The sequence below is a fragment of the Camelus bactrianus genome, chromosome 12 (assembly GCF_048773025.1).
Source record: "Camelus bactrianus isolate YW-2024 breed Bactrian camel chromosome 12, ASM4877302v1, whole genome shotgun sequence".
NCBI classification, from domain to species: domain Eukaryota; kingdom Metazoa; phylum Chordata; class Mammalia; order Artiodactyla; family Camelidae; genus Camelus; species Camelus bactrianus.
The window spans coordinates 23730022-23754898 of NC_133550.1; the positions used below are offsets into that span (position 1 = coordinate 23730022).

A 24877-nucleotide genomic window follows, 5' to 3' on the forward strand; every position below is an offset into this window, starting at 1 on the left:
GGTTGCTGCATAGAATATTGCTGTCTGAGTGTGAAACAGTTATTTTCTGTTTAGTTTATATAGAAAGTTTAGATATGTAGCTGCTTTCGTATCATTTCATGAAACATTTACTAAATGCCTGCTGTGCAAGATACTTTATAAGGCGCTATGCTGAATACAAAGTTAAATATGAAGTCGAGTGAAATAGGTAAATAATTTATTATAATACAAGGTATAATGACATAAATTGAGGCTAAAACTTCCGTAGGCAAGCAGAGGAAGGGCGTGATTAAGTATTGATGTAATTATCACAACTCATGGATTAAAGTATAAAGCACATCTAACAAGATTTCTTTTAATACTGTAGGCCAAGTGATTCATTTAGTCATTCATAAACACTTTGTTTACTTTCTAAATCTGATTTAATTTTTCTGGTCTGTGTGCATCTGTGGCTAGGAGGCGTAGGAGGTTGCTTACCACCCATGGAGCAACTGTGTTTTTTTTTTCTACTCTTTGGAATTAAAACAAAACTGCCTGGAAAATGGGGGACTTATTCACAAGATAATGTGGATGGAGTCTGCAGAACTGCTATACTTTTGGTTTGTCACAGCTTAAACGTCAGAATAGCTTTGAAAAGTGTCTTGAGTCAGATGATGTCTCATTGATTTATGAGCGCCAGTGAGTATAGGTTGTTATGTAATCAGAAGTGGCCTCCTGAGCTCCACCGTCGTGCGTCCTCCATGGAGCACACTCTGGGAACTTGGACCAATGGAGAACATCCAGGTGTCCGATTCACAGAAGTCTCCAGGTGAAAGGGACTTTGAAGTTCATCTAACCTAACTCTTCATTTCAAAAAGCTTGAGGCCTAGAAATGTCAGGGGATTAGCCTGGTGGTCGCAATAATTTGGAGAGATCTTTGATGTAGCTGTACTCATATTACTGTTTTTGTTATTTCTCTGATGGATTTAAAATGATATGCTTATTTGCTATTGACAATTTTGTCAGCCATTAAGAACAGACATTTGAAAAAGATGACAAATAACAGAACAACATGCACAACAGTTTCTAGTCATTTTAATCATGATTGTTTGCATCTGACTCCATCTTTTTTCTGCCATGGGCTGCTATGTGCTTTTCTAACTCCCCCCCTCCCTTTATGGTTAAATAAAGTACTTTTTGTCTAAAAAAGGTACTTGATAGCAAAATGAAATCATAACTAATCATTTACAGAGAAGAAATAACTATAAAGAAATAAGCAGGGGCATTTATTTTAATGAAGTGTATCTTTTCAACAGGTATCAGTTTTGTCTGAGCCCCATTTTATATTATAAATTACAGAATTGTACTCACATGAGATAGGAATGGGGATTATGGTGTTTTGCATGATGTGTTTGGTTCAGAATGCATATATGTAATGATTGTGACTTTTGTCCATTCTTTTTTGTTGTAATTTGTGGGAGAGAGAGAGAAGAATCAGATTTTTCTCATTTTTTTTTTTAGTTTCTCACCACACCATAAAAATATCCTTGTTTTCTGGTGGCGCACACATACACATATAATGAAAAGAAAATCATCCTGGCTGATTTAACATTAAGTGTTATTCCTAATGTGGTGAACGCAAACCTTTTATTCATACTCGGTGTTAATGAGACCACATTTTACAACAATACCCTGGTTTCTTGTTACAGGTACATGTTGGGGCTTGCAGCAATCCCAGCGGTCATACAGTTCTTTGGCTTTCTCTTTTTACCTGAGAGCCCTCGATGGCTCATTCAGAAAGGACAGACTCAGAAGGCCCGGAGAATTTTGTCTCAGATGCGCGGTAACCAGACCATTGATGAGGAATATGACAGCATCAAAAACAACATTGAAGAAGAGGAAAAAGAGGTTGGCTCAGGTAGGTGGATTTTAGACTTAATGTGAATTTTAAAACTACACAGTGGTTTTGTTTAGAAATTATAGTCTTAGAATATTTATTTATTTTTTAAATTGTATTTATTATTGTATTATTTAATTATTTTATTTGCAGGGGGAGGTAATTAGGTTTATTTATCTTTGGTGGACGTACTGCAGATTGAACCCAGGACCTCGTGCATGCTAAGCATGAGCTCTAGCGCCTGAGATATACCCTGCCCCCTTATAATATTATTTAATATCTCTAAATGAGGTAGTGGTTTTATATGTATTACTAAACCAAAATAAATATATTTTAATTTTAGAAGCCATATAATAATGTTATAAAAGAATGAAGGAAACACCCCCATAATGCTACTGTCCTCATATAATTCTATTTTCATTTTTGCAATCTCTTTTATTCTAAGTTGGATATACTTGACATAGTTGTCATTTTGTGTGTGGGAGCATTTTTTTGAGTATATGTATATTTTACATATAAATATCTGATATAAAGATAACTATGCATTTTGACCTTCCGTATTAAATAAAAAGTCACTGTGAACTGTTGTCAAAATAAATCACTTTAGTAAAATTAGATACCTTGTTTATATATGTTACATTAATTTCCATACTAGTTTTTATTAAGATTAAGAATACCTTCGTATACTAATTATGGAATAATTTTGCATTTCTCTATTTTTATTAAAAAGTTTAACTAGTTGCCTAATCCAGATTTCACCATGTTAGGAAACCAAGAAAAAAGGGAATTTTCTTGTTTATTTATACAGATGAATTTATTTTCAGAGAAGAAATCATGTAGGGATTTAAAAATTCTCAGGCAGGATCTACAATCTTGACAGTCTGATTTGAATGTGAATGATAGGAGAAAGTAGACATTTCACAGCGACCTGCTGGATTCACATCTCCCAAACCATTCCATTTTCTCTTAAGCTTCCTTTTGCGTCTACATTAATTGGTAGGTCAAATGGAGATGCTGACTTTTATTAGTCAAGTTATTTTTCATGCCTGAGAAGAGACCAAACACACACACCCCCCTTTATCGATAACGATCATACGAAAGTCTTGGAAGGTCTGTTCACCCTCCTTTCCTACCATTTTTTGGTGGAGTTGAAGAAGCAATAGAATGAACACTTGCAGAAACTGGTCACTGTGGTAGCCACACCTTAGCTTTACAGATATGCAGTACAGTAGTGTGATCTTACTACCATCTTGCTCAGACCAAACCCCCTTCTAGGTGAAGGTCATTTATAACAGAAAGTTTGTGAGCGCTTACCATGTGCCTGACATGGTCAGCATCTCCAGTGCTCTGCACATATGTGTATGAAGGAGACTTTTGCTTTAACAAAATAATTCACTCTTACTGAGTTCAAGATTGTGTTAATTTTTAAAATACAGTTTTAAATGTCTATTTGAATTACAGATACCTTCTATTATGCTCCTGTCGAAATTCTTCTTGGCAGTTGATCAAATGAAACATGAGGCTTTTTTTAGTAATCAGTACACTCGAAACCCATGTTCTAATGTGTGAGTAGAAATCTTTTCAGAGTGTTAGGTTATATTAAATACTGTGTAGAATGTAAGTTTTTATTAATCCATGTAAAGTATAGGACAGCAACTTAATGAAAGAGCCTCCTTGTTTAGGAATAGGGATACCACTGACTTTACTATAAAACATTGAACACACAGCTTGACTTTAACTGCACAAAAATCTCTGACTGGTCTACCCATGGAATTGTGGACGATGCACCCTGTTTGAGTTTCTTGACTATTTGGGATGTATAACCAAATAGGTTTTTTTTAAAACTTGAGGTTCATAGAATTATAGTTACATCTGCTTTTGTTTTTATCACAAGACTTTGGGAGCTAAGTAGAGCACTGTTTACTGGGTACATAAAATATTTAGCTGTTCATCTATTTCCTCATATTACTTTTTATGCACATTTGGCACAGATTTTAAAAAAATACCATAATGACATCCTCTGAGTCGTAATTAGTCTTATGCTTGGGTAAACATCCTGAACTTTGTAACTAATAGGATTGATAATTCGCCCATTTCTGGATTTGTATTATTTGAGTACTATCATCTTGCTTAATTTGAAAACTAACCCCATATTCTTTTATAAAGGTAAAGAATGAATAGCATTATGGCGTGAAGGCACACAGACAGTTTTGCCAGTGTTACGTGGCACCAGTAACTTGGGGCTTCATTTTTGTGGTTGAGAAATCTGACCACAGTTAAACATGGTCTGCACAGTGTGAATTTTATTTTAGCATTTTCATGTCCAGAAGCAAGACTGCGTTAGTTCGGCTGGAAAATGGAGAGCAGTGCTAGGACTTGGGTTAACAAACCAGAAGGTCCTGGCCCTCCGTCACCTTACATTTGAAAAGACGGGCTAGATGGATGGACGGACAAATACACATGAAGAAACAGCTAACTTTGAAATAACACAGATGTTCTGGCCCAGGGAAGATGAATCTGCCATTGTGTTGTGGACGGGTAGACAGTGAACTGCTTTAATCTGTCTGTAGAACCTGATGAGGTGAATTTTGATTTAGGACTTCAAGCTTGGGGAACTCTGAGCAGTGGAAGATAGCTGCCTAGAGGAAAGAACCATGACCTAGTGCCACAAAATGCTCAGATATTCTAGGAGGTTAGAAAGAAGTTGTTCATAAGATCACTTTTTCTTCTAGGCAGAAATGTTTTATCATCAGACATGGTGGCTTAGTTACCTGCTATCTGTGAGCCTGCCACGTCCTTCCCTCAGAATTTCCAGAGGATTTGTGACTTGTCACTGTTATGGTACTTGCTTATGTGACCCTTCTCTTCTTGTAGGATTTTTTTTCCTGGTCACTTGAGTTTAAATTTGATCTCTTTGAGGAAAAGAGGCATAGCTGCTAAATTATGTCTTAGCTAAATTAATTATTTGATGTGTGAAATGTCAGTGCATAAGGGACTGACACACTTTATGACTTCATGTGACTGGTGGCTGCTCCGGCCAGGTCAGCAGCAGAGGTGAGGCGTATCAGCCGAGCTGTTGACCAGGACTGAGTTATAATGGGGTTTCATCTCTTCTTCTGCACATGGCATAAAAGTCGGCTCCTCAGCTTGAAACTGCTCCACTGTAGTTGGGGCTAAAAAGGAAGTTTATGGGGAAAGAAGCAAATAATTAATTTTTCACATGTGTTCAGCCCTGTTTATACATCCTGTAGGACTAATGAGTGAGACTGGAGGAAACAACAGCTTGGCTGGAAAAGCTCCAGGAAGTGGGAGATGGTGAAATGAAAGGCTAGTCCTGGCTCCACCCCAAATTTGTACTCCTAAAAGGATTTTGGGGGAGTCACTGGGCCTCAGTTTCTTTTTAGGTTTGTAAGGAAAGAGAGGCAGATTATAAAAGCTCCACGGTCTGATTTTTCACTTTTAAAAGTCTGGGAGAAATGCCTGTTGTAAAATTTCTAAATACTGTGCAACAGTCTTTCATTCAAAAATACTTATCGAGTGGCACTCAATGGAGATGTGGGGCTTTGGCCGTAAATAGACAGACAAGGTTCTGGCCTGCTGGGAAGAGGCACACAATGATAAATAAAAAGTGAGTAATTACCAGACAACTGCAGATTGCGGTGATGGCTTTGAAGGAAACAAACAGGATAATAACGTACTTATAAAGGGGCTACTTTTGGTGAAATGGTTAGGAAAATCTTCTCTGAAGAGGTGAATTTGAAGGGCAAGAAAGAATCAGCAGTGTAGAGAACTGAAGGGAAGAGTGTTCTAGGCAGAGGGAACAGCAAATGCGAAATTATATGTACCATTAAGTGGACCAGATTAATTTTTTGAAGAATTTGATTTTATATATCTATATATCTTTATCTATATATCTCGTACATGTTCACTATATATATAGTGAGTTTATATAGAGTTTAAAAACATTGCAGTAATAACTACCTATTTATTCATCTTTATTTATCCCAGGTTGCCAAGCCTAAGTGTTGAATAAGTAGGGACACAATGACTACTTTAAGAATTAAAAGCACATTTGGGTACAAAATAATATACATACCATTTCCAGCGTTTTGTTGCTCACCTCATATAGTTTATCCTCCTAGTTTCTTTCACGTTGCATAGATGTGTAATAGAGTCATGACTTGTATGTACAACAAATGCAGAAATCTGAGAAAGACCTAGGTGATTACTGAAAGCAGTGATTCACAAACTTTCCCACTTAGCTTCAGTGGAGAAGGGAGGGAGGCAGGCCTTTTGGGGCTGAGTACCATAGCAAAGAAGGCAGCTGCAGTAAGTTCAACATTTATTTGAATTTTTATGCTTTGTCCAAGAAATTAACAAAGTCTGTATTCTGTTCCACATTATATCATGTTTACTTGACTCTAAATTTTCCCCTAAATACCTCCAGTGTTTATTCATTGGCTTTATGGGTTCCATCTGTCTCATACATCCCCTGGGATGCGCATCCCTCAGGTTCACAGACATGAATTTGAAGTGTTTGGAGTTCCTTTCTTGGGCAGATCTGTGACAAAAGGTGTTAAATGTTTGCTCTGCCTGTATTACTAGAGATAGATGGTCATCTCTTAATTTACTAGGCGTGTAGAAGGGCAGAGCCTTTGTCAGGAGCTTTAGTTTATAACAGTAATTGTGTCCCACAACAATAGAACTAAAAACTATCAACAAAAGAGGTAGGATTCTGCAGTGGACAAACTTAGGGAAGAGCCTAGAAATGAAGGTTGTGCATTCACATGCTTTATACCACCTTGTTTGAACTTCTTAATTTCCTACCCCTAGCTTGCTCCTCCCCAATTCTCTCTCCCTACTGGTAACCACTAGTTTGTATTCTATAATCTGTGGTTCTGTTTCTATTTTCTTATATTCATTCATTTGTTTTATTTTTTAGATACCACATGTAAGTAATATCATATAGTATTTGTTTTTCTCTGTCTGACTTACTTCAATAAGCATAATACCTTCCAGGTACATCCATTGTTACACATGGCAAAATTTCATTCTTTCTTATGACTGAGTAGTATTCCACTCTGCACACACACACACACACACACACACACACACACACACACACACACATTATCACATCTGCTTTATCCATTCCTCTGTTGATGGACACTTAGATTGCTTTCGTATCTTGGCAATTGTAAATAATGCTGCTATGAACATTGGGATGCATTTATCTTTTTGAATGAATGTTTTTGTTTCCTTTGGACATATGCCAGGAGTGGAATTGCTGGATCATACAGTAGTTCTGTTTTTAGTTTTTTGAGAAACCTCCATACTGTTTTCCACAGTCCTGTACCAATTTACATTCCAACCAACAGTGTAGAAGCGTTCCCTTTTTTCCATTCCTCACCAACATTTGTTATTTGTGGTCTTTTTGATGACAGCCATTCTGACAGGTGTGGATGACATCTCATGGTCGTTCTGACTTGCATTTCTCTGATGAATAGTGATGCTGAGCATCTTTTCATGTGCCTGTTGGTCACCTGTATGTCTTCTTTGGAAAAATGTCTATTCATGTCTTTAGCCCATTTTTTAATTAGGTTGTTTTTATTTGATTTGAGTTGTATAAGTTATTTATATTTTTGTATATTAATCCCTTATTGGTTATATCATTTGCAAGTATCTTCCCCCATTCCATATGTTGTCTTTTCAGTTTGTCAGTGGTTTCCTCAGCTGTACAAAGGCTTTTAAGTTTAATTAGGTCCCATTTGCCTTAGAAGACAGATCCAAAGAAATACTGCTATGATTTATGGCTTCTTCTAGAGTTTTACTTACATTTAGGTCTTTAATCCACTTTGAATTTATTTTTGTATATGATGTTACAGAATGTTCTAATTCTTTTTTTTTTTTTTTTTTTTTTTTTTTGGATATCTCTGTCCGGCTTTGGTATCAAGGTAATAGGTAATGCTGGCCTTGTAGAATGAGTTCAGAAGCATTCCTTCCTCTGCAGTTTTTTGGAATAGTTTGAGAAGGATAGGTGTTAATTTTTATAATGTTTGGTAGAATTCACCTGTGAAGCCATCTGGCCCTTGACTTTGGTTTGTTGGGAGTTTTTTAATTATTGATTTAGTTTCATTAATGGTAATTCGCTTTTTTACAATTCCTATTTCTTCCTGGTTCAGTCTTGGGAGATTGTACATTCCTAGGAATTTGTCCATTTTATTGGCATATAATTGGTCATATGATCTTTGTATTTATGTGGTGTTGGTTTAAGTTTTCATTTTTTATTTTTTATTTTATTGATTAAGGCCCTCCTTTTTTTTTTTTTCTTGATCTACTAAAGGTTTGTCAATTTTGTTTATTTTTTCACAGAACCAGCACTTGGTTTCTTGGGGGGTTTTGTTTGTTTGTTTGTTTGTTTTTTTGTCTCTATTTCACTTATTTCTGTCTGATCTTTGACTTATTTCCTTCTACTAACTTTGGGTTTTGCTTTTCTTCTTTCTCTAGTTGTATCTGATATATGGTTAGGTTGTTTATTTGAGATTTTTCTCATTTCTTGAAGTTGGGTTGTATCATGATAAACTTCTTTTTAGAACTGTTTTTGCTAATCCCATACATTTTTTATTGTTTTTTTTGTTTTGTTTTCATTTGTCTCCAGGTATTTTTTGATTTCTTCTTCTATCCCCTTACCCTCTGTCTGTATGTTTCTTTAAATCTGAAGTGACCCTCTTGCAGGCAGCATATACAAGGGAGGTCTTGTTTTGTATCCATTTGGCTACTCTGTGTCTTGATGGAAGCATTTAGTCCCTATAAATTTAAAGTAATTATTGATAGGTACGTACTATTGCCATTTTAAAAATTGCTTTTGGGTGGTTTTTGTAGCTATTTTTAATTTGCTTCCTCTTCTCTTCCCTTGTGATTTAATGACTGTCTTTAGTGTCATGCTTTGATTTCTTTCTCTTTTTTGTATATATCTATTATAGATTTTTGGTTTGTGGTTACCATAAGGTATATTTATAGCAGTGTATATGTGTATATATATATGTGTGTGTATGTGTGTGTATCTCAACTTAAAATAATCATATATATATGTTTAGGTTGCTGATCTCTTAATTTCAAATACATTTTAACAACCCCGTATTTTTACTCCCCTCTCCCCTGATTACCATTTTGGCACCCTATTTTACGTATTTTTGTTTTGTGTGTCCCTTCACCGCTGACTGAAGACAGAGATGATTTTACTACTTCTGTCCTGTAAGCTTCTTACTGACTTTGTACATGGTTGATTTACTACCTGTACTGTATTTTTGCATTTACCAGTGAGCTTTTTTCTTTTAGTAATTTTCATGTTTCTAGTTGTGGCCTGCTTTTTAAAATTTATTTATTTATTTATTTATTTATTTATTTACTTACTTACTTACTTACTTACTTACTTACTTACTTACTTACTTATTTACTTATTTATTTATTTTTGCTAGAACAGTGCCTGTGAGACTCCTTGTGAAGGAGACACGGTGGTGCTGAAGGCCTTTAGGTCTGGCTTATCTGTCAACCCGTGGGTCTCTCCATCGAATCTGAATGAAAGCCCTGCTCAGCAGGTGTTCTTTGATGTAGGTGTCTCCCTTTTATCCCTTTAAATGTATCGTTTCATCCCTCCTGGTCTGCAGAGCTTGTGATGCCGGAAGTCAGCTGGGAGGCCTGCGGGTCTGCGTCTAGGGCCTGCTAACTGGGTCGGGTCCTGGGCCACCTGGTGTACAGGGCCATGTCGGGGGCCATGTCTGGGAGTGGCTGTGGGGTCAGGGAGTCTAAGGCAGCCTTCCTGCTTTTGGGGGGCTATGTCCCTTCCAGGCTAGTTACCTGGCATGAGGTGTCCCAGTTCAGGTTCTTATAGGCTGGTGGGCAGGTCCAGGCCTATAGGATCATAAGGTAGAGAGAGGTTCCCAGAATGGAGCTTGCTAGCACCACTGTCCACGTGGCAGAGCAGACTCCCCAGAATGGCTGCTGCCAGGGTCTGTGTCCCCAGGGTGAGCTCCAGGTGCCTCCTGCTTCTTCTGGAGAGCCTCCAAGATCAGCATGGGGGTCAGACCCAGCCTCCTTTCGAATGACTGTTCTGGGTCCCTGGCATGTGAGATTTTGTGTGTGCCCTTTAAGAGTGGAGTCTCTCTTTCCCACCTCTTTCTGGCTCTCCTGAAAGTAATCCCCGCTGACCTTCAGAGCCAAACATTCTGTGGGCTCATCTTCCTGGTGGAGGACCTCTGGGATGGGGAGCTTGATGTGGGGCTTGGAGCTCTTGGTCTTTGGGGAGGACCTCTGTAGTTGTAATTATCCCCCCATTTGTGGGTCGCCCACTTAGGGGTGTGAGTCTCGGCTATTTTGTGTTTCTGCCTCTCCTACCCATCTTGTGGTTCCTTCTTTATATCTTTAGTCGTATAATTTTTTTTCTGGTAGATTCTGGTCTCTCTCATCAGTAGTTACTCTGTAAGTAGTTGTAATTTCGGTGTGCCCATGAGAGGAGGTGAGGTCAGAGTCTTCCTACTCCACCATTTATGGCCAAGCTCTCTTCATTATCCTTTTTTTTTTTTTTTTTAAGTTGAGATAGAATTGACATATAACTTTATATTAGTTTCAGGTGCCCAACATAATGATTTGATATGTCATTATGAACTGATCAGCACAATAAGTCTAGTTAACATCCATGACCACACATAGTTAAGAACATTTTTTTTTTCCTTCTTCAATTGCTGTTTCCTGCATTAGAGAACAAAGGTGTATTCCTGGGGTGACAGGAAGGAAGAATGAAGGCTGCTGCTCACATGCGTAGCAGAAGCCCCCTTGGGCAGGGCCTAGGGAAAGTCAAAAAAGGCACCATCTCTGCCACTCCCTCTGGGCTCTGCACCAGGGGATTAAGGCCCCATCACTGGAGGGAAGATGGAAACAAGGAAGCTTTCTGTCCCTAGAGATACATGCAGATGTTGGTGTTAGAACTGTCACAGGAGACCAGGGAGAGTGTTTTGGGAGAATGGAGTTGTCAGGGCAGCTTTGGCACAAGACAGTTTGAGTAAAAGGAGCCCAAGTGCAGACCTCGGGTCAGCGGGCAGCCTCCTGCAAATCTGGTCATCTGTTCATAGCACATGGGCAATCCGAGGAAAGTAAAAATGCGTGTGGGTTTTTTTTTTTTTTTTAAGGAAAATGCTTTTTTGTGTGTCCTATTTTTTTAAATTATATATCTCTATATAATTTTTTTTGCAGTTAGTATTACCTAGATCACCTAGATCATAGAGAATTCCAAAATTGATTTACTGAACATAAGAATGTCATTGAGAAAGCTGGCTCTGCCCTTTGGGCACTGAAATCTTAGTATTTAGGCATATGTGAGAAGTCAGCCCAGAGATGCCATCTGATGCTTTAAACTGAAGTCAGACCCACGCCCACTGGTTGCTAGTCACTGTTGCAGTGCATTCGGTTTACCTGCACAGTGTATAATCTATGCAGAAACATTCCAGTCAGAAGGATTTGCACCGTTTAACTGTATCAGCTAATCAACTCTGGGGAGAATGTCAGCTCTGTGTTTTGCCTTTGTTGGGTGGTTTAATCTCCAGCCTGGAAAGGAAGAACGTTGTCAGGTAGAGAATTTATTCAAGGCCCTCCTGTCAGTTCATTTTAAAACCTGGTTTGATTTACCTGCAGCTCTTCGGGGATCACATCTATGGTGTACTGGAAAGAACTGCTACCTCTCTCTCCCATTTTTCCTCCAGTAATTTTACAGTTAGGTCATCAAGACTTATCTCCTCAGAAATCAGTTTATTTTCCTGTGAATTGATATTGCCTGTGGCCATTTCAACAAATCATATTCTGCAAGAGAGGTCAGAGAGAGTAGATATTTATCATCTGTTTTGATAGAAACCCCTCCAAAAGATTCTTTAGAAATCTAATTCCAGCTGATGACAGTGCAGGAGAATGCTCATTGCAGTCGACATCTGCACGCTTAGAGCAAAGTGTCATTTTCCCCAACATTTCTGGTAGTTATGCTTGTATTTTCTTCATTTGGTAGTCCAATGTTTTCTGGCCCAAAGTAATGCGTCTATGCTATTTACTGGATGGACTTGAAATAGATATTAACAAATCACTTCTCAGCAAGGTGACCCCTAATTTTCTGCACGTAGGCAAAGAAAGCATTTCTATATGTAATATTCTCGAGATTGTTGCAAAATTGTCAAAGTGAGAGACTGTTGCAAAATCGTCAAAGTGTGAGGCTGTTAACCTCCTCCCTTATGGTCAATGGAAGATTTTAAAACAAAAGGTCAAGTGAAAAGCTGCTTTAATTGTCTGTCCTTGTGTTAACAAACTATAAGGTGAAGGACTATTAAAACAATACACAATTCTATTCAGGTTTTAGTTAAACTTAATTCCTTAGGCATGATGACTTATTTAGGAGAAACTATTTAATTCAACACAACTTTAAATAAAGGTTATTTTTGGTTTTCTAAACCCCAGAGAACTTTTAAAATTATAAGCAGTATTGGAATAGTTCTTAGATTTTACATTAAAACGTTATTGACTCTCCTCTTACATGGAGATAAGGAACAGAACAGAGAAGATTTTCCACTCAGCCAACTCACAGGAGAAGGAAATGTTTTTCAGAACCCTTGTAGTCTTTCAAGCCATTTCCCCTGATTTATATTGAAAATCCAGATTGTCTTAGTTAAGTTGATAAGTAGTACTTGAAGGTTCATCTTTTTGCTTTCTTGCTAAGATGTACTTAAATCCACATCTCATAAAAAAATCCCTGCTGAAGGAGTTTTGGTTGTGTCAAATTTTTCTTCCCCCCTCACCCCAACACATTGTAGGGATGTTTGTATGTAAGAACTAATAAGAAGAGAAAACCCAACAAAGTAGGTATTTCAAAAGGAATACAGTTCTTGAGTTGCTGCTTCAGGGCAGTTCATTTCCAGCTTCACACTAAATCCATCATTCAGCGCAAGTGATGTCTGCTTTGTAAATAAAACCGTGGTCTGGAGATTTTTTTCCTTGAGGAAAGACAAATTGCTGTGCCCTTTAAAGGTTACCTAGTGTTTGGAGAAGGTTAGTGGAGTATCCTGAAGAAAAACCAATTGTCTCCATCTCAAAGGGGAAGGCTTCTGAGCCACTCTTGGACATTGGGGTTTTTAGCGATAACGGGACAATTCCATTGATGGGCTGTCGAATCAGAATATTAATAACTATGTCAATGTGCTGTCTGAAGAAATTTGCCTACTTAACAAATGTTAGAATCTGTCTTCTCTAGTGTTTCTCAAAGATCAAAGGAATTACTCTTATTTTTTCTAATGTTTTAAATTCAGTTTGTATGGGGAGATAGGGTCATCAGATAACATTAATTTCCTCCATTTACCACTCTATATCAGGTCCTGGAAACCCTTTGGTTTACCCACTGAGGAGGATTTTTTAATCAGTTTAATTTAACTCAATTAATTAATTTAATGACTTAATTTAACAATGAACAAATTATTTAGTTTTTAATCTTAGTGACATTTACCACTGATGTGTACATTTCAGTTAACTTACTTTTCAGCATCTATATTGCTTGAAATGTAGTAGGCTTCAATAAGGAGATGTGTACTTGTCAGGGCAGATTGAGGAGAAAATTACTAGGTTTATAAACCTAGACATAATAAATTGCTGCTGAAATATCTCACATTTTTAGTATAATTTTTTCGTCCCTGAATTTTTCAAGATATTTCCTTGAAAATGATTCCCACTGCACATCTCTTAGAATAAAATAAACCTTCAAAATACTTTCTTAAAAGACTCGAACCCAGTAACTGCTCCTTTTGTAGGGGGCGGAGGAGACCCAGAGACTTTTAAAACCAGCTTTGAAGAAAAGCAAAGACCTTTCGGAGTGCTGTTTCATTCGTTATTCCTAGTTGAGTAACAGTAGTGTGAAGATGTAACAATAACTACGTAGTAACAATAACTACGGAATGTCTGGGTCTGTAAATGGTTCACGTGTGTACGCATGCGCACTCACACACGCACGTTCTCTCTGATTCTTAAAACAGCCCGAAAAATTAGGCATCATTATCCGTATTGGACTGAGAACATGCGCAGCTGGCAAAGTCAAACAGCTGGGAGGGGAAAGAGGCGGGATGTGAGCCCCACCGCCACCTCTCCAGCCTCCCCTCGCTCCACGTGGCCAACTGTGCATCCCACGCCACCTCCACACTGGGCAGTCTGGATGTAGGTGCTGAAAAGAGAAGTTAGACGTGGTCCTTGCTCTTAAGGAGCTTATAACTTTTATCATTTCTTTCAGAATGTCTTCCTTTTCTAAAGGGAAGAACACAAAACAACTACAAAATAAATAAAAATATATTATATAATAAATATTTTTATATCCTATAATAATAATAGAATATATAGATATATTTATATTATATATAAATATATAATATTTTACTTATAAAATATAAAACATAAATATGAACAACTACACAAAATATAATAAATATATAAAAAAATATAAAGACAACCCTCAGAGTCAGTTGCTTCCACTTTGAGAGCATATTTCCCATCAGTTTCCTCTTCTCCACTCTTGATGTCATTGCCTGGGCTGTGTCCCTGGTGTTCATCCTCTCTGCCCTGGGAACGGTACCTTCCACTGCTCTTCTTGCTTCTGGTTTCTCCCCCTCTTCATTCACTTTCCTCATGGCTTCCAGGGATTTTCATCCTAATGCAGAGACAGCATTATGCCCCTCTTCAGAAACAAGTTCTCCAGCTTGTTACTGAACTTTCTCTGAAATCTGGTTTTAATTTATCTTTCCAGTTTATTTCACTAGCCAAGACTCCACATCATCAAAAGGAAGAAGCCACCCCCATTGACTGAGAGCCTCCTGACTCCCGGGGCGGGGAGCAGATGACTGGGTTGGCGGTGGGGTGGACTCGGGACACACCCAGAGACGGTCTGGATGGAGTTCCTGGGCTTCGCTGTAATCCAACCAGCAAACTCTGCAGAGAAAATCTAACTATTGTCTCACAAAAAGAATATATTAAATTTGAGAACTTGCAACATAGTAGGGATTTTCTGTGCTAAGGTCTTTAGGTACTGCTTCGCCTTAGCAAATTTGACATGAACCATCGTTCAGTTTATTTTTAGAAGCTTTTTTTCATAAGGACTGAAATAGAAGTACTTATGTGTTTCTTCCTGCTTAGTCTGGTACATGCTAATATTGTTTTTATTGAGTTGTGCGGGAGTAGAAAGTCTACAAATTAGGTAAAAGGTGGTGAAGTTGTATGTGAGTGTGTCTGTGTGTAAGTGTGACTACACGTCGCAGTGCAGTCACAGTAGAACCAAAAAGGGAGTGTTGCAGGGAAGCCTCAACATGATAATAAAAGCAGTAAGCTTTTATGTGACCACTGCTCAGAGAGGCTTGCCCTTTTCCAAACAGCTTGACCCCCCTTGTTCACACAGGAACAGAAATTGTCGCCCCTTTTCCTCAGATTAACGTCAGATAATATATTTGGCTCCCTTCCTTTGTGGAAGACAGAATGCATTGGACAGTTAAGGAGAGAGGAGAGAAGGTTCATTAATGATGAACTTCTCAAAGAAGAGGGAGAAAACCTGGGATTTTACAGCGCAGTTAAATAAAGAGTCCTGGGGTAGGGTGGAGGCGGGGCTTACCTGGGAATGGGGGGCGCCTGTCTTCTCTGCGCCTCTCCAGCACCTCAGGAATGCATCTCGGTGGCAGTCAGCTTTTGAGTTTCCTATCCCGGTCCCACTGGGGACTCAACCTTATTTACCTTTGCAGCCTCACCACCAGATACAGTCCTTGCCTTACCTCAACAAGGTACTTACCATTTCTCTGATTGACTTTCCACCCACATGGGAGGAGTGGATAGCAAAGTCTGATCCTTGATCCCTGAGATTTGGAGGAGGAAATGAAGTTCTTACTGCATGAGGAGCCTTCCCGTGTGTGACTCAGTCATACTGAAGCTCCAGGGAGCCCCAGTGGTTGGTGAGGAGGAGATGTAATTCACTACACATGATTATTGTTGAATGACCCTGTTTTCAGGGGCCAGATTATCCATCTACCTACCTATCTATCTATCTATCTGTCTAAAATCTAACTGTGGATTTTACGAAGACTATTTGAAATTTGTATGTGAAGAGTTAGTACTTTCTTCTGGTCTCTAACATGTTGGCCCAAGTTAAAAACCATACACTTTTGAGGTCACACATGTATGAGTACAATGAAATTTCAAATACAAATGTTATAAAATCTTCTGTGACTTATTATTTTAGAATTAGTAAAGCAGATCCTTTAAAACAAATCAGGAAATATCACTTACAAATGAATGAATTAGGCTTTTGTTTACAATTACGGGGCACAGATTGTAATTCAGGGTAGGCCCTTATAGGCATGCACACTTCAAGAGGTGGTAGAATCCCCTGCTATGAAAGGTGAGCCTTCTGAGATCCAGGTATTTCTTTCACTAGCCATGGCTACTGTGACTTTGACATTCTTAAAAAAAGGACAATCTTGACCATAGAATTGTAGTCAGAACCCTAGATGTGAAATTTGGGGTGTTTATTTTCTTTCTGCTATTCTTATTAGCTAGTTTATATTCAGATGTACCCAATTACTTCAGGAAGTAATTGGAGACTCATATTCCTCAGAAATGTTCCATAAAAACATGTTTTACTTTTACTTTTTGAAACAGCTTTCCATTCATTTTACAAGAATTTATTAATGAAATAGAGTTGGCATCATTAATATAATAGTTCTGTAGATTTTTCTATCTCATGCTTCATAGTCCTGCTAAACATTCATTCAACTTTTTAAGTAGTGTTTTTTTTTTAATTTTTTTTTTCATTGAGGTATAATCAGTTTACAATGTTGTGTCAGTTTCTGGTGTGCAGCACAGTGCTTCAGTCATACATGAATGTACATATATTCGTTTTCATATTCTCTTTCACCTTTCACTTTAGTAAGCTACTAAACAAGATGTCGAATATAGTTCTCTGTGCTATACAGTATAAACTTGTTTACCTGTTCCATATATACCAGTGAGTATCTGCAAATCTCAAACTCCCAGTTTATCCTTTTCCACCTTCTTCCTCCCTGGTAACCATAAGTTTGTTTTCTATGTCTGTGTTTTATATGTTCTGTTTTATATATAAGTTCATTTGTCTTTTTTTTTTTTTAAGATTCCACATGTGAGTGATATCATATGATATTTTTCTTTCTTTCTGGCTTACTTCACTTAGAATGACATTCTCCAGAGCCATCCATGTTTCTGCAAATGACATTATTTTATCATTTTTTATGGCTGAGTAGTATTCCCTTGTATAAATATACCACAACTTCTTTATCTAGTCATCTGTTGATGGACATTTAGGTTGTTTCCATGTCTTGGCTACTGTAAATAATGCTGCTATGAAGATTGGGGTGCAGGTGTCTTTTTGAATTAAGGTTCCCTCTGGATATATGCCCAGGAGTGGGATTGCTGACACCAGTCAGAAAGGCCATCATTCAAGTCCACAAATGATAAATGCTGGAGAGGCTATGGAGAAAAGGGAACCCTCCTTCATTGTTGGTGGGAATGTAGTTTGGTGAAGCCATTGTGAAAAACAGTACAGAGAGTCCTCAAAAGACTGAAAATAGACTTGCCATATGAAGTAGTATTTTTGTAAACAGCGTGTTTTAGAATATGTGTTCTGTACCCTCATATGGAGTAACGGCTGTTGCTGCTCACCTAATCAGGTGCAGGTACACATTTCTGGCAGCAAAGAGAGAATACAATCACTTAAAGTCTCATTGCTTTAAAAGAGAAAATTTGACAAAAACTCATGAATATTCTATTGGAATTTATCTATTAGCAATTTGTTTGAAATTAATAAAAATAATGATCATTTTTTGAGCACTCACCATGTGCTATGCCCTGTGCATAGCACTTCCCGTGGTATTATTGTATCCTTTAATTCTACAAGAACCCTGTGAAACAATAGTGGTAGTTGTTGTTATTATTTGTTGTCATTTTCACTATACTGTTTTAGGGATGAGAAAATGAAGCTTAGAAAACATAGGTCTCCTTGTCTCATAAGTGGTAAAAGTCAGAATTCAAACCTGTCTGAATTCAGATGCATATTCTTAATTATTATCCTATATTACAATGAATTTTAAGATCTTTGCACAATAAGAAAAGTATTATTTCCATGCTTTAAGATTTGCTTTTAAAAATATTTGTTTTATTACAAATTCATACACATAGTATTTTTGTTTATACAGAATCACAGGCTGTTCAGCTTCTTTGACAGTTTTTCTTGAACTGTAACATGTTATCACATCATTTTAATAGTTGGAATTGAACAAAATGAAGCCGTCGCCGATGCCTGGGATCAGTTCATTCGTTTACGGTTCCTGCCGTGTTAAAATGCGTTCCCAAAGATAATCGTCCAAACTTTTTCTGACTCAAATTAGAGAAGCCTTGTTTTTTAAATAAAATTTGATCAAACTTTATTTACTGACTATGAACTGTAATAGAAGAGAGGCAGTTATGAACGCGGACTGGAATCTGTAAGGCTAGAGTAATTCGTTCATCCATAAGCATTATTTGACTGCTTTCCATGTGTCAGGTGTGGGGCAAGGGTTTTTACAATAATGATGGCGAATATTTATTGAGCATGTTTTATGTGCCAGATATTACTCTAAGTCCATTATGTGTCTAGAGAATATAATTTCACAGCAACAGAGGTAAGTTCTGTCAGGATCCCCATTTCACAGATTAAGAAACAGACTCAGAGGGATTAAGTAATTTGCCAAAAATCACAGTGGCAGAGCCAGAATTTGTTTTATTTGTTCTAAGTAGTCATCTCTTAACCACCATACTCTACAGCCTGTTACACTGAATAAAATAGATGGGGGTCCCTATCTATTCTGATGTACCTTATTTCTAGCTAAAAGTCACTAACAAAATAAATAGACACTACCAGCTACTGTCAGTAAAACGGAAATCATTCCAGGAGGAATGGGAGAATACTCTAGGATGGGTGGTCACAAAAGTGCTCGCAGAGATGGGGCAGATGACAGTGTGGCTGTGTAGATACGGTAATACAAGGGACTCAGTAAATCACGTGACGCATTCAGTAATGTTGTCTGTTACTGTTACACGCATGTAGCCCCTTGAAGTACACGAAGTAAGTGCCGTGACTCAGCGTGCCGTTTTCAGTATCAGTTAGGGCAGTCTATTGTGTGATACATTTTTGTTTCTTTTAAGGATTCCTTTAAACAGTGAAGAATATTTAGTCGACAAATCGAAAGGCTTTAAGTAAGTAAGAAAAAAGGGTTTGTTTACTACATTTCATTATTCAAAACCTAGCTTGTCCCTTGAAAACTTGAGAGATGCGAGTTCAAGACATATGATCATTTTCTAAAAGGAAGTACAGCTTCACAAGTAGATACAATGATTATCTCACAAAATACAGTTTACCAAAATATACACGATGCCAAACTTCTTATGAACTTCTGCAAAGAAATGATGAATCTTTTATAGTTTGTTTGCTATTTCCTGTTTATTTTAAAGTCTGGAAAATTGATAAAATTAGAACAGAATCTGTAGGAAGTGGTAAACTTGCATATCTGCTGGCAACAGAACTTTCATTATATTCATTAATTTATCATTTAACAAAAAACTGGGCACCTACCAAATGCTAGACTCTGTTCTTACTACAGTAGTGACCCCAGCACAGACTCTGCCTGCGTGGATCTCCGTTCTGGGGAAGGAACACAGACAACAAAGGGGTGTGTAACATACCGGTAGTGCAGTGCTAAGTGTGATGTGGAAAGGTCGAGTGGGTGGGAGAGAGAGCTAGGAACCTATGGGTGAGACAGGTGAGGAGCGGCCTCTCTGATGCAGAGTCCTGAGGAGGTGAGGGAGCCAGCCATGCACATGTCCCCAGGAGTGGTCCCAGAGAGGGGCCAGTAGGGGGAAGGTCCCTGTGGGGCCATGGTGCTTGATACGTTCAAGGAAGCCAGTGCTGCTGGTGTGGAGTGAAGGACGGGGAGAAAAGTAGGAAATGAGTTTTGAAGGTGATCGAGGGTCAGATCATGGAAGTGGCCATAAATCATTATTCACCATAATATACCTAGAGCCTGGGGAAAGTGCCTGGAACTCAGTGATTTGAATGAGGCATTTAATTTTAGGAGGATACATTCATCAGGACACTTTTGGATTATGTTTTGGAAAACACAGCTCAAAGTAGCTGTAAGTTATGAGGGAGGGGTGATGTAGCTTATGAAGGCTGAAAGTTCAGCTTCCCTCTCGTGTGTGCACATGAATGATAACGTCCCAGAAAAATTTCGGAGAGGGCTCTATTTGGCCTGTCTGCTTCATATGCCCACCTCTGAACTAGACCTGTAACTAGGGCTCACGGGTGCTCATTAGTCATACTCCAGACAGCGTGGACTGAGAAGCGGGGAGGGGTCATTCTCCAAACCAGCACGGACAGGTAAAAATACGTGCTCGTAGAAGAATAAGAAATGGAATCCTAAATTAAATGGAAACCAGAAATACGGTTGCCGTTAGTTTTATTCTAAAGGCAAATTGGTACTAAGCAGCTCTGCCCGTCAGGTGAAACAGCAAGCTGCCCCGGAGCACCAGCCGGAGACCTCGTTTCTGGGGCGGTCTTGGTGCTGATGACTTGCTCTCTTAAGGGACTCCGTGAGACAGGAGGATCTAATGTTGCAATCTTAGCAGTGGGACAGCGTCTGGCATTTGGTAGGTACCCCGATCGTGTTAAATGAATAAGGATCTAATTCTACAATAAAACTGGAAACAACTGTTCAGAAAGGTGCTATTTTCAACATCAGTATCATCTCTGTTATTGAGAAAAAAGAAAGACGAAGAAAGTAAGCCATGCAAGGATCGGCTTTCTGTCTTTCTCTTCTCATTTTGTAACAGCTCAGCACTATAAACAAGGGTGTCAGGACCACTCAGGGAGGAAAGAATAGTCTTTTCAATAAATGGTCCTGGGCAGCTGGATATCCACATACAGAGGGATGAAGTTGGAGCCCTTACTTTACACCATATACAAAATTAACTAAAAAATGGATTAAAGACCATTACTTAAGTAAAGAGCTAAAACTATAAAACATTTTAGAAGAAAACATAGGGGAAAAATTTCAAGGCATTGTATTTAGCAATGATTTCTTAGATATGATACTAAAAATAAAGGTGGCAAAAGAAAAAAATAGATAAATTAGACTTCATGAAAATTTAAAACTTTTATGTGTCAAAGGACATTATCCAAAAAATGAAAAGACAGACAACTGAATGGGAGAAAATATTTGCACACTGAGTATCTCATAAGGCTTTAATATTAAGAATGCCTAAATAATGTTTACTGTTATATCATAAAAAGACAAAAAACCCAGTTTAAAAAATGAGCAAAGGATTTGAATACATATTTTTCCCCCAAAGAAGATAAGCAAATGGCCATGAGCACATGAAAAGATGCTCAACATTGTTGGTCATTAGGAAAATGCAAATCGATACCACTGTGAGATACCACTCTACACCATCAGGATGGCCATAATTTAAAAGACCAAAAATAGCAACTGTTGGTGAGGATGTGGAGAAATTAGAACCCCACACATTGCTGGTGAGAATGTAAAATGGTCCAGTTGCTATGGAAAACAGTTTGACAAGAAGTGGAAACATCAAGTTATCATACGGCCACCACCCTCATCCTCAACTCCAGATACATACACAAGAGAATTAATAACGTGTTCACACAAAAACCTGCATGCAAAATCTTTACAGCGGCATTATTCATAGTACAAAAAAATGGAAATAAATCAAATATCCATCAAGTAATGAATGGATAAGTTAAATCTGGTATATCAAGACAATGGACTGTTTTCCAGTTATGAAAAGGATATGTGATACGTGGTGCAATGTGTATGAACGATGAAAAGATTATGCTAAATAGAAAGAAACCAGGCACAAAAAGTGTACCATTTAGATTAAATATGCAGAATAGGCTAATCAGTGGAGACAGATAAGATTTGTGGTTTGGCTCAGGCTTGAATGGGGAGTGAAAACTAATGGGTATGGTATTTCTTTTTTGGATAATGTTCTGGAATTCATGCTGATTTTTGCACAACCTTGCGAATATGCTAAAACCATTGAAAGACATACTTTTAAATGGTGAATTTTATGGATGTGAATTATAGCTCAGTAATAAAAAAAAAAAGGATTCTCATCCACTTGGGAGGTAGCACATTAGGATCTAAGACAAAGTAGTCAGATGCAGTATTTTATTTAGCCTGATTGTTTTATTGAGGACAGATTCCTCAGCTTGTAAAATAGTCTAGGTTAATTGTCTGATCTAATGTGTGTGAAAGTATTGAGTAGAATAGAGGTTGTTCCTGGTGGTGAGGAAGCTAACACTTCATTAGTGAGGTGGGAATATTAATGTGCACTATTTATAAACAGAATCATGTTGATTTATCTTTGATTTTATGTGAACTCTAGGCATCATATGTTTTTTATCAAACACCTACAAGATATTTTAATTTTACTCAATTTACTAAAAATAAATTTTGTTAAGTAAATGAGACTCTAAAGCTATGAATTAGCAGGTTGAGTTTAACCATTTACATAATGCTAGGATTACGGATGAGTTTTTAGAAAGACTCTTAGTCTATGAGTTGTATTGCAAAATGTTTCTCCTCTTGAATGTGCCATGTAAGGTTATTGTTCTAACATTTTTAAGTACCCAGATAAGAATAAACTATAGGTATTAATAGATTATATTTATATATAATGTGAGAAATGTCCTTTTAATAGATTCTCTCATATACTTCATTACTTGTTAATTTATATCAATACAGGCAGTTGCCTACATGTTTATTTAGAGCTGTAGAATTTTTGCCAGTTACTGAATTCAGTTATCTTAGAAAAACTGCTCTTCCCAAAACATGGTCATTGGCATAACATTTTTGTTCATTATAATGATCTCTGAGATAAAAATTGGCTGGATCTAATACAGCCTCTATTTTACATAGGAAGATGATGTTTTAGGAATGTCTTTTGTAAACTGGGATGCGTCTAACCCTTGATTTTAAATCCTGAAATGGAATCTTATGGAATTCTTAGGTGATTTTTCTCTTGGCTTGATGTTTTATTGCACTAGTTTGCTAAGTTATAAAATCTTCCCCTTTTACAAAAGGGACAGTTTCCCTACTTAGGTAACTTAGTGAGAGCTAGAGATCTCCACTGTTGTGAGCATGTTGTGCCTTGCGCTTAATTGGCATACCAGTCACACACATCAGTTGTTTGGTGAATGTTTCTTTTCTCTGGGCCAGACATACATATGCATTCATTATTTGAAGCATGTTTATCAGGAGTTACTACTTGCGGGTTATAGTATTAAATGCAGTATAGTATACAAAAGTTTTTTTAAAACAAAGGTTCCTGTTTCCAGGAGCCTGTATAATCTACAAGATAAGGTTAAACACCTAAACAAGGAGGCAGGAAATTGGGGTTCTATAACGACTGAATATAGATATACATGAACAGGGATGTTTCAGTAGACTGTATTTTCTCATTTCTCTTGAAATTATGTGGTTTTGTGTAAATACAAGGCTGACCTATCGCTGTCTGTGTAACCATGAGCTAGATATGTAATTTTATTTCTAAGTATTAAATCTCTTTAGCTTTAAAATCAGGTGACGGCTGCTCCACCCTGTTACTGTGAGGCGTGGACAGGACAGAGGATACACAGTGCCTTCTGCTGTTGGTGGGGGGGTTGCGGACAGTATGAGCTCATTGAAAGTGGATTCCTCATGCTTTGTTTTGTACAAACAAAGCAAAGTAAGTTAAGCTCCAGAAGAACGTGCCCACAGTCAAATTATAAGAAATTTATTTTTGTTCTACAAGTTATATGTAAAATGTCTTAAGTGGCTTGCCGTTATAGGTTTAGGATGATGATGAGTTCTTACACAGTGGGATCAGCTTTTCAAAAAGGCAGATTTGAGTGGGTTCAAGGCCTAGTTGTGATGCTTGCGCCTTGCGTAAGTTACTTAACATTTCCGAACTCAATTTTCTTCTCTCTAAGATGGAGATAATACTGTCTCAGAAGGCAGTAGTAAGAGATAAAGGTTCTGGGCAACTTTTGGAAATTATTTATTGTCGAATGAACGAGCAACTTTACCTATAACCTCCTGGTCAGTCTAAGACTCATAATTTGCAGTGGTTTCATGAATCTACAAGTCTTCTGATAGTGGTATTGGTTATACATTCAGTATTTTATGTCTGGAGAGCCGCCTGCTTTAAAAATCTCTGGGAATTGATGGTGGCCCTAAGGGCTTAGATGGCAGTTGTTAAGAGAGAAACTTGTGGAAGACACAGCTGCCATTGTAGCTATCATAGGAAGAGCATCACTGGTTTTCTTAATTTAATAAGGGTTAAGCATGAAAAATGAAGGCATTCCCTTTGAACATCATATTTCCATATAATAATCTCTTTGGTTATGCGTCCTGAATTTATAAGCCTAAGTAATCCCCAGAGACCAGGTGGGCTGAGAGGGAACAGAGGCCAGTTAGAAGCCCTGCTGATCTTATTAGATGTGCTCCCTGGAATGTCCCAGCGGGTTCTAGGCTTGAATCAGTATTTGTTTACTGTGGTTCCTTTCAAGAATAAACTGCAGTGCACAACGGTCTCTGAATTAGAACTGAGGGGGGAAATGGCACAAATTATTGCCATAATTCGTTTTGGAAGAATGTGGGAGAGACTTTAAAAGATAGGTTAAAAGAAGCAAAGGAAGTCATAGACCATAATAAAAAAACGAACAAAAAGATCTTCAGCTCCTCCTTTATACTGGAAAACAACACAAAACAAAACAAAAAAATGTTAATCTTGTCTTGCTATAAAATTTGCTAAAGAACAACCTTATTTTTATTGGCAACATAAAGTTTAATTTTCCCTACATTTGTGAAATAATGATACACTTACTATGAGTGAGATAGG

The 24877-nt window shown here is 37.7% G+C and overlaps 1 protein-coding gene across 1 annotated transcript in view; it reads left to right on the forward strand.

Moving 5' to 3' along the window:
• The window catches only part of SLC2A13 (solute carrier family 2 member 13), a 325881-nt gene that overhangs the window by 77987 nt on the left and 223017 nt on the right, over positions 1–24877 (forward strand). The window contains exon 3 of the mRNA XM_010970574.3: positions 1668–1876. Within this exon, the coding sequence (XP_010968876.3) occupies positions 1668–1876 (209 nt within the window). The remainder of the gene's footprint in view (positions 1–1667; positions 1877–24877) is intronic.